The 10,831-nt window shown below is 37.9% G+C and overlaps 1 protein-coding gene across 1 annotated transcript; it reads right to left on the reverse strand.

Moving 5' to 3' along the window:
* Positions 1-2,382: 2,382 nt before the first annotated feature.
* On the reverse strand, positions 2,383-9,846 carry si:zfos-464b6.2 (uncharacterized; the record flags this gene model as incomplete). Its single annotated transcript, XM_014025155.1, is given in 9 exon segments — positions 2,383-3,829; positions 3,933-4,259; positions 4,454-4,655; positions 4,764-4,875; positions 6,209-6,330; positions 8,445-8,661; positions 9,083-9,177; positions 9,330-9,436; positions 9,702-9,846. Coding segments are annotated over 9 exon segments (1,398 nt in total). The 3' UTR covers positions 2,383-3,693.
* Positions 9,847-10,831: the final 985 nt, after the last annotated feature.

Genomic DNA, 10,831 nt, shown 5'->3' on the forward strand with positions numbered 1-10,831 from the left:
TACCTGAACATTTTTTTCAAATATTTTAAATGAAAGTTTAATTTCATGTTTAATTAAATATTAAAAAACTAAACTGTTTGGAGTTTTGACTTCTCAGTTTTTACTTTTTAATTTTACACAAAGACCATCAGAACACTACCTTAACAGGTAGCCTTTGCGACTGGATTTGCAGTGAAGATAAAGGTTGAGGCAGAGTTTATTGGAAGCAGCAACAATTTATTTTCCAACATTGGGACAATTTCCTGGACAATACATGGTATTTTGGGCTTTTTCACGGCACAAAAAAACAAACAAACAAACAAAACAAAACAAAAAAACAACAAAAAACAAAACAACTCTCCTAATGACACAACTGCAGCCTTAAAAAACCTCATTTGTTAAGGACTAAACTATTCTCAACAGGTGAGTTTACCAATTTACAACTTCCACCTATAAATAAAACAGATTTTAATAAATACAAAACTATACACATTTCCCCATTTACTTTATATAATTTATATTTTAACCTCACACCTAACCACCCCTATAATGGCGTCTGGAGGGGGAAGCGTTTACACAAACACCCTGGAGAGGACACAGAATAGCCAGGTGAGTATTTATATTTGGGCATCTCCAAACACTTATACTTCTGCCAACAGACTCTAAACAAACATTTGCATAAGTTTCAAACAGTAGACCTTATTTGCTCTGAAAAACAATTCTTTCCTCCTCACAGAAAACCACCCCACTTTTCACTGAGGAGCAGCTGTGCAGGGCCTGGAACCAAATGCTACATGCTATTTTATTAAAATGCTCAATAAATAATTAGAACTTCTTCTGTGTAATTTGTTACTGATGTGCAAATCTTTGCTTAGAGTGCTTTAATAAAACGCAAGAGTACTCTTAAAGTGGTATCAAAGTTAAATAAAAACAGTCCCATGATGAAGATATTCAATACATATACAGTTATTATAAAGTCATGACACCTTATTGTTGCAGTGTTGAAAGTTGGACAGCAGATGGCGCCAAACTATGTCAAATATTTTGACACAAACATAATCTCCCTTTCTTTAAGTTGTTTTTTAATGTTTAAAGATTAAATTCATGAAAAATAAACAAAAAATAATTGTCATTTTAAATGATTTTTAATACCAGACAGTTACTGAAAAATATGAGTTTATTAAAATATAGAATAGTTGTGTACCTTTTCTTTGTGATTCTGATTAAGACAGACAATCTGTTTACTTGACTTGATGAGTACACTGTAAAAAGTAGACTGTCATAAAAAAACTCAGCTGCATTTATCTGCAGTGTGAACATGTGCTTGACACACTTCCCAGCTGTGAATTTATACAGACTTTCATGCATTTGACCCACAGGGAGCAAAGAGGTGAGACAGAAATAAAATGTGTGAAAGTGAGTCAGATCCTCGATGTGCACACTGAAGAGTGAGAGCAGGAATCAGAGTCTAAGCTGCGACTCTCTGTAAATCTGCCTTTTTCTTCTTAATTGGCTCATAAAGCCAAACGGAGGTCACGGAGGTGAAAGGAGATGAAGCCTCACCTGACAGTGACTTGGAGTTGTTAAATTGGTATTCGGGACATCAGAGAGGAGACAGAATGAGGCTGGGTGTCTCTGCAGGAGAACTGGGCTGTTTGTGGGAGGTGCAGCCGTTTGGAGGGCAAAGTTTCAGGATACATAATGCAGGAGGCAGGTGATGAACTCACAGCAGAGCCGCTGAGCAGAGACATTTCATGACCTGTTTARGAGCAGGTGTATTATGCAGCACAGACCCGTGAATGTTCTCTCATCTCAAACAGTGTCCTGCTGAGGGAATTCCCACATTTCACTCACCTCGGTTACAAGAAGTCATCCAGAAAAAGCTGCAACACCTCCTGAAGACTCATCGAATTAAAAAAAAGCTCATCTCTGTTCAYGGTTCAGGTCCACATTCCTGCTCTGCTCTGCAGTTTCAGGTTCTGGGGAATTTACAAGTCACATTTTGACTTGAAAATGAGGTTTAAAACACATGAAGTCATTTTATTTTTACACGTTTATTATAAAAGAACAGTAATTCAAACCAAAGCAGAGAACTTGTTGCTTTTTAAATTTAACTTGAAGAAACTTTCAAACAGTAATCACTGAACATAATTAACTTTAAAAACCATAATTTAATCAGTTTTACAGATATTGAGCTGAACATTGATGTGGTAGTAGCGGAGAGTCTTCCGCAGCACATGCTCTGAAAAAGATACCTCACTGTAGCAGAATGCACGTATTTTAAAGGTTTGATGAAAACTTGAGCGTCTAAAACTCTGCAGGGAAGGTGGCGGGTGATATGCATTCCTTCAAGGAACATCAGACCTTTAATGTATTTTACGTCACAAATAAAGAAAAGACTGATTTGCAGTTTGAGGTATTTTATTGTGGACATTTGGTTTTCATGTCAGACTTCAAACACACTAATGAGACTTCAAAAGAATCTGGATGGTGGAAATGCAACTTTCCACTCATAAAGGGAGCCTCTCTCTCTGCAGCTTTGAACAAACCAGAACATTAACCCTTATTTAGACACTTCACTTTTCATTTTCAGTTTCCACAGATTCCAGGTTGTTCACTGTAAACCCAAATTAGCAATCATTACTAAAGCTGTTTATGGTAAGTGATTGCACCGGGATAGTTTTTACAAAATCAAAAACCAAACAATTCAAGTTACGTTCACATAAAGTCTTGAATCCAAGCTTATCCATTACTAAATAACTTAAGATTTTAAAATCATTGTTTATGAGTAACTGACTCAACATTACTCATGTTTATTAGTAATCGTTGCTCACATTTATCAGTAATTGTTACATTTATCACTATTCATTTCTCATGTTAATAGAAATTATTAAATGTACAGTAAATTATAGTCAGTTTGTTTCTTATATACAAGTTTAACATTATAAACATGCAAAATTGAGCAAACATTTTACAGTGTGAAAGATTTGAATCATTAACACAAAGCAGTAAACAGACGTCAGCTATTCTACAACTGCATCCTCAAAAGGTTTTCAGGCTTGACATTAGTGAATAAAATTACTAAATTACAACAGATCGCCTTGGATAATGACAGAACAAGAATAAGTCAATTTATGGGCGGTTAGAAAAACGAAACAGATTGAACAAACTACCAAATAAAAATCATTGTAATGCAACAGAAACAATGCAGTCAGCAACCATGCAGCCAACACAGTCAGAAGAAACATGCATTTAGCTCCACTTCTTCTTCTTCTTCATGTTAGCAAACTAAAAGGTACATTACAGCCACCTATTGGCTCAAAGGTCAGGTCACTGACAAGCCCCTCCTAAAACTGGTAAAACATTTAAAGGTGAGTTGTCTCAGCTCAGACCCATTTGTAAAGCAAAAACTTGGTTTGAGTAGTTTACAAAACACATTTTGTTAAGTAATGGTCCCGGCTTTTGCAAAAAACATGCAGAGATTAGTAATAATAGCTTGACTTATTATGTAAAATAAAATTTGGGCTTACAGTGTTGGCCCTGTCCACATATTATCTTTTTAAGAACATATTTTCTGCCAAGTCTCCTGTTAGAAATTCAAAAAGTCCAGGTACAAAATGACCAAAGATGCAGAGGTATGATTGGATGGAGGTTTAAAATAACCTCACATTCTATCTTCACAGTCTTTACATGTCAGAGTTTCTCAGTTTGAGTCTACTTCATGCTGCCTGCAGGTACCAGTCCACTCTCTCTCAGCACCTTGTTCACACCTGGTATGAGGTTTGTGCAGTAGCTCAGCAGTCGCCCATCATAAATCAGCTCATCTGGTTTCAGTGTTYGCGTCTGAGATCTGCAGATAAAAAAAGCAAAAACACAACGGTGAGAGCGTCTCAGCCTGCTGCTTGTGTCCATCAGACCAGATCTGTGCAGGTGGATGTGGATCATTGTCCCACCTTGTGTGGTACATCCGTGCTATGTTCGCATCAACCCAGGCACAGCCCCTCTGTGAGCTCAACACCCCATGGACAGTCAGGCTGAACACAGCTCGAGGGTTGACAATGATTTTAAACTTCATCCATTTTAATTTGGCCACCATGGGTTCCTTGTACAGGTGAGCCAGGATGTTCACCCCAGATACGTTCTTCCAGTGCTCCTGCGGGGGCAGAGTTTGAGGTTTTGGAGGCGGCAGCACAACTTCTCTGGGGAAGATGTTATTCTGGAACATGTAACACTTGTCAGCACCAAACTTCTTCTCCAGCAGAGGCAACAACTTCACCCAGCTGTTGAGAGAGGGAACGGGATTAAATCATGGTCAAAAGGACTTTACAAGGTTTCTCTTTCACCCATCAATGGATCAAACCATTGACCCTGCAACTGGAACATGACCACCCTGCCTCTGGGCCAATGCTCCATTTTTATTACCATAGTGTAAGCATACACATCATGCATGAGGTCTGAGACAATCCAAAGCTACCTGTTGACAGACTGCGGCAGGATGAGCTCGTCAGGATCGTGCAGGCTCACATATCTGGACTGGTACATGTATCTGTAAAGGAAGTCATTCAGAACTGGTATCTGACCAAAGTAGTGGATGTCACCAGGATCTTTAAACACCATAAAACCTGGAGATGGGTTCAGAAAACTTGATAAAGACCAAGGAATCACCTCAACAAAACCTGAGGAGACAAAAAGAGACCATGAGGTTTAAGATTATTTTGTGATTAAAAATATTCTTCTTGTTGGATTTCAAACCACTAACAGCCATGTAACGCATCACGCCCAACCTTTGTTTGTGTAGTAGTCCAGAACACGTTGTGTATCAGCACTGCAGTTAGTTTTATATATGACAACTCTGTTCACTCCAAGGATCTGAAGCATCTCCAAACTCTGCACCAGCTGCAACATAAAGTAAACATAAAGACACCAACGAAACAGCAAAGATTTAAATGTATGATTCATTTTTTTCAAATGTTTATGAAAGAAATGTCTGGTTGCCCCATAACCTAACTGAAACAAGTGTTGGATGGATGGCTTCAAGGTGTGAATGATTCTCCTTTATTTTATTTTATGTAATTTATTTTCTGTTTTACAGAGGTTGCTGTAAAAAAAAACGTTTAACTTACAGACACTCAGTATACACTGTGGCACAGCCTGAGACTTGATTTTACTTTTTCTTTTATTCCCATTAGTTTTTTTATTTTGTGTTTTTCATGTTTTGATTTTACAGACACAGCACTTTGTTGCAGCTGTGGTTGTTTTAAAGTGCTTTATAAATAAAGTAGTAGTAGTGTTTCATTAGCATCACAACCAGAGCTTTGTTTGGATAAAATAAGATGTGAAAATCGTTTTTACTCAAACTGGTAGGAACGTTTGGAGTTTATGTTGCGTTTGATGGTAAAAATTTGCTCTTGAGTTGGCCCTGATCTAAAAACTGATTGGCTTGACTCCCTGAAAAATATATAATTTTTCCCCAAAATGAGGTGAGTTAAATATACTGCATACAACAGTACCAGTTAGTGATCTGAAATATCAAAATATTAAAAATAAACATGTCAAAATAGTTTTATTTGCTCACTTTACTTTGGAAAACTGCAGTTTTTTTTTTTTAGGTATTTTGTCGTCTTGTTTGCAGGGGCACCACTGGCTTGGGGGGCAGGGGGCGCAATGCGGCTCATTTTTAATTTCCCCTAGCTATTTAAGATTAATATAACGTCATAAATATGAAAAACACACTTTTTTACAATCAAAATTTAAAAATATGCATTTTGTTTAAAATAAAAATCAAACATGAAACCTAGCCCCTCTGAATAAGGACAACCAGTATCATTAACAGTAAGATGTGGGCCCTCAGAAGATTATTTGCACAAATAGTTTTTATTCTAAATAATTGTATAATGAACAAAGTTAGGCAGCAAAGTTGGTGGAGCATCCTGTGCACATGTGGGTTTTCTCCAGGTTCTATACATTTCAACTAAATGCTTGTTTTGTTTACAAGATATATTTTAAATAAAAACATGTTCACGTCTGCGTGACTTATATTCATGTGTCTGAGAGCAGATATAAAGTATGGCTTTGTAACTTTATTATTCTACATAATTACTATGGCAGTTAACCTGCACTTATTTAAAGGTGACTATCTTGAGCTGATCATTTTAGGGTTGTTAGGTGTTCAGAGGCACCACAGCTTGTTTGGCATTTGATTAAAAAAAAGGATGTAAGATTCTGTTACCTGCAGGACGTTGGTATAATTAAACATGGTGGAGAAACAGACGGTGAAGTTATATCGAAAGGAGTCGGTCAGTTTCTTTTGATTCTTAACCTCCAGAAACTGATGATCAGATGTGTTTAATCCTAAACGGACACAAAGAGGATATTTTTATAAATCATACACAATTATTTTGGTTTGTTTTAAAGGAAAATTGAACCGAAACATAACTAAACCCTGCAGCTATTCATCAAATACACATCATGTTCAGTCTTTGTTCAAGAAAAGTGACTGTAAATGTTTTAAATGATGTCATTAAATGGTTCATCTTGGTTCCTGTGCTGAAATGGTTTCTCTGATACAGATATAGTTCCTGCAGAGCCGGCTCTTGGCATAGGCGAACTAGGCGGTTGCCTAGAGCGCCATCTGCTGGAGGGGGCGCCGAACTGCAGAAGAAAAAAAGTTATTTGTAATCTCTGGTTGTAACTCTGCTCAGCGCCCCTTTCAGTTAGCTTTGTCTTAAAAAAACTAGAAGTATCATAGGAAAAATAAACTAAACTACTCTACCCATAAAACATCCCCCCCCACAATGCAGCAATCACCCCCACCCTCTCTCTCATTTGATTGACATTGCACTGACTCGTCCTGCTCCGACACTCTGATGGGGGAGGGGCTAGTAGTGCCTCTCAGGTAGCGGTTCGTGTTGACAAACTCAGTAACAACAAGTCTGTATTTTTTTGTCCCAAACATGTCAACCTCTTCAGATGTTTACCTGGATAAAAAGCCTCAAAAATCTGTCAATTTTACAAAAAATCCATACAACTTTATTTTTTTTTTAAATCATCCAACAGGCTCTGACATGTTAGATAAATTTGAAGATGAGGTTTTGAAAAAATGTGTAAGACTTGAAAAAAAATCCGTGAGATTCCTCTATACGTCCATTTACCTGCAAAATGACGTAAAATCCTTATAATTTATGGACAATCCGTACAAGTTGACACATCTGTTATTTATTTGCTTTCTGGGAAAGCAAATAAATCTAAGTTTACCATAGTACCTTAYACTGTCAAACTTGTTTTTAGGGGTTCAAATTGGGGTGGGTGGGACATAGTTCGGGGGTTGCGCTTCAACTCGCCTAGGGAACCAAAATGGCTAGAGCCAGCACTGAGTTCCCGTCAGACAGCCCTCATCCTCCAGCTCATCCCGGAGCATCCTGAGGTGTTCCCAGGTCAGAGAGTCTCCTCCATGAAGGACATGTTGAAACATCTCCAAGGAGAGACCATCCTAATCAGACCCCTGAAACATTTCTGCTGACTCATTTTGATGCAGAGCAGCATCGGCTGGATGAGCTCCCTCCAAATGAACCTGCTCTCAGGATGAAGGCAGCCACAGATCAGTTCAGACACGTGGAGCTCATTCTTTTAGTTCTGATCCAAATCTCATGAGTGTAGGTGAAGGCTGGATTGTTAAGAGCTTCATCTTTTGACTCAGCACTGATCTGTAGCCGTCTCTTGCTCCATCCCATCATCACCTTGAAATAAGTCACCACATTTAAACTCCTCTGTGTGAGGCAGACATCTTAAATTTGAAGGAGCTTTCATCTCAGCTGAAAAACAAAGGTGCAACTGCCAACAAATCTTTGTCAGGTTCATGAAACACATCAACTCTGTGAGGGTAAAGATTTGGTTTCTGGACCTAAAAACAGTCAAACAGAAACCCCTCAAAGAATTGTTTTTAAAGAGAAGTCAACATATTTTTAATCATTTTTACTCTTTCAAGGAGTTTTTTTTTTCAGTTCAAACTAAGAAGTGCAGATTTCCAAACTTACTGGAGTTGCTCTGCTTAAAGTTGAACTCACGTGCAAATCATTCTCCACTCCCGCCACAAGTGTTGTCAGGGTTTTAGTTGCTCAACTTTATTGTACTTTTATCTTATTGGTCAGAGTCAAGGTGAGTCTTTGCCTCAATAGCTGGATGGAGTTGGAGTGAGGCGTCGTCTGCAGTACTGAGGGTGTTGCTCTGGTCGGTTGTGGTGAAGAAAAGAGCTTAGCTAAAAAGACAAAACTCTCAATTCACCTGTCCATCTGCAGTCCAACCCTCATCTAGAAATCCTGAGGTCTGAATCTGAAGTAAAAGAGCGAGGAGCTGAATACGAGCGCCTGGAATGAGTTTTCTCTGTACAGTGCCCAGGAGGAGCTCAGGTCACTCATTAAAAGTCATCAGCATCGCTGCCAGCAAATATCAGCTCTGAACTTTAATACCTTCGAGTTTGGAAACAGCAGAGGTGATGGCGACGTGAGTTGGTGTCTTACAGCCCGAGGGCAGGGGACACATGATGACTGCTGCCCCGTAAGGGAAATTAAAGTGGTCTCTGAGGATGGTCTTGACCCCTCCAGAGATGAGGAGCTGCTCCTCACAGCGGAGATGACAATGGAGGGATACGTTCTCCCTTCTTAGCACGATCGAAATGACATAAACCTTACATAAGAAAAAAAAAAACAACAAAAATGACAGAATATGTGATCAAATATTAAAACAACAACAAACACTACAAATGTAGAAATTTTAGATCCTTATAATTTGCAAAACTAAAACATTTCACTGTTTTACTTTGAGTTGACTGCAAAGACAAACATATTTGGTTCAAGAGTTAGATGACTTCATGCTTCTAGTTTAACTGTCAGATGAACAAAGTATTTGACTTCCTCACTGATTTTTCTGGTTTCTCAGGTAGTATAAAACAATACAACAAGCTATGACACAGCTTGGGATTGATCCGTCAGGTGCAGACAGTATGAATCACATAAAAATACCTGGTTTGTTTGTAACGTTCTTCCGTATTTGTCTCAGCTCGTTTCCTGCTTGTAGAATTTGGGGGTGTGGGTGCATCTTCACTCACCTCTTCTTTTTCTTTGCGATGCTCCAGATAAGCAGATATCAGAAGTGTTTTTGTGCCTCTGACCTTCAGTAGCGATGCAGGTTGCCCTGGGAGAACTGCAGGATTAAATAAATCAACTTAAAGTAAGGAATTTGTCAAATGAATGGGAAAGCTGGGAGGAATATTCTTTTAAAAAAACAACAAGACTCAACATCAGCCCTGCTGAATCACAGTAAAGGGTTAATGTTTCTTGTTAATATTTGCCTACCTGTGTTTCCTGAAGTAATTATCTGTGGTGACCTGCTTTGCATGGGCAGCGGTGGCACAGCTGCAGCTCGGTTGTTTACAGTCCAGAGGTGGAAAGGTGTATTTGACCTGCAGAACATGAAATGAGTTTTTATTTCTTCGGTTTTGTTGTGGATTTACAACACATTGCTTGGATTTATTTTTTTGTCGCCATTAAAGCGCGTTTAGCTGTTAATCTCCTGGTTAGACAGGTTCACATTCCAAACCCTGAGAAAAAAACATCTACAGTAAAATGTTAGAAAAGCTGTACCGGCTGCATGACATGGTTTATTATTATTATTATTATTTTTTAAATTTCCATCTTTTTCCACCACAGCTGGTTATTTCTACTCACTGAATGAAGAGCAGCAGCATGGAAATGGAAAAGATGATGATGATGATGATGAGTTTGGACACCAACTCTGCCGCCGTCATTTTTCCAGGTGGCCGCAAGATCAGTGGCGCTGCTTTGCTTCAGGTGTTGATCCAGGTTTGTAACCCTAAAAAACAAATGTGTCGTCTCAGATCACAAACGAATAATCCTGCATCTCAAACAGCTTGTGGAGAAACTACTGGAATATTTTCTCTTGAATGAATCTGAAGTATTATATGAAGAGGTGTGGCTGAACTGCTGCAGGCGAGGTGTCAAAATGTCACAGCTTCAAAAAAATCACGTGACATAAAAATAGTTGGTTAGTTAAAGTAACGTAACATAGCTTGATGTGTTTCTTTTAATGTGTCATCAGTTCCAATCAAACAAATTCATGAATAATGGATAGTAAGAACATAAAAAGACAAAAATTGTAAAGGCTTAAAATAGTTAAAGTAAAGGAGGTGGAATGGGAAATACTTAGATTATCAGATGTTGTAAATCTAAGATGAATAAAGATTAAATGAGATTTTAATCTTTGGTATCAAATAAACTGTTGGACAGGTTCTTATTTGTTTATGGTGGGTTTACACAAAGTTAACTATATTTAACAGCTCACTTTGGGATTTTGGTGAGAGAGACATGTTAAGGTTAGAGCAGATTGATGTTTTTACTTCTAGTATTTACTTTTATAGAATAGAATAGAATAGAATAGAATAAATTGCCTTTATTGTCATTACACAATGGGCCGGGTCTTCTGTTGTTTCAGAACTGGTTCTGTTATCTGAAAATCATCTGATTTTTATTTTCTTTTTCTTGTGTCGAGTTCTTCGTTAGATTTAAGAGCTGAACTGAATTCAGTTTATGGTGAAAACAAAGCATCGTAGGAGTTTTAGTCTTACATCCTTCTCATAACTTAGTTATGAGGAATTGAGAGTTCTTTAATACAGATAATACATTTTCTCTGTAATTATCAGGAATTAAATCAATAAGTAACGTAGTGTAAGAACCCTGCTCCTTTATGAGATTAATACCAGCTTAATATCATAAAAGTCATGTTCCACAAGATCTTGCAGAAATGAAATCAGAATTAACGAAACACTCCTCTGATCATG

The sequence above is a fragment of the Austrofundulus limnaeus genome, unplaced genomic scaffold (genome assembly GCF_001266775.1).
Source record: "Austrofundulus limnaeus strain Quisiro unplaced genomic scaffold, Austrofundulus_limnaeus-1.0 Scaffold458, whole genome shotgun sequence".
NCBI classification, from domain to species: Eukaryota; Metazoa; Chordata; class Actinopteri; order Cyprinodontiformes; family Rivulidae; genus Austrofundulus; species Austrofundulus limnaeus.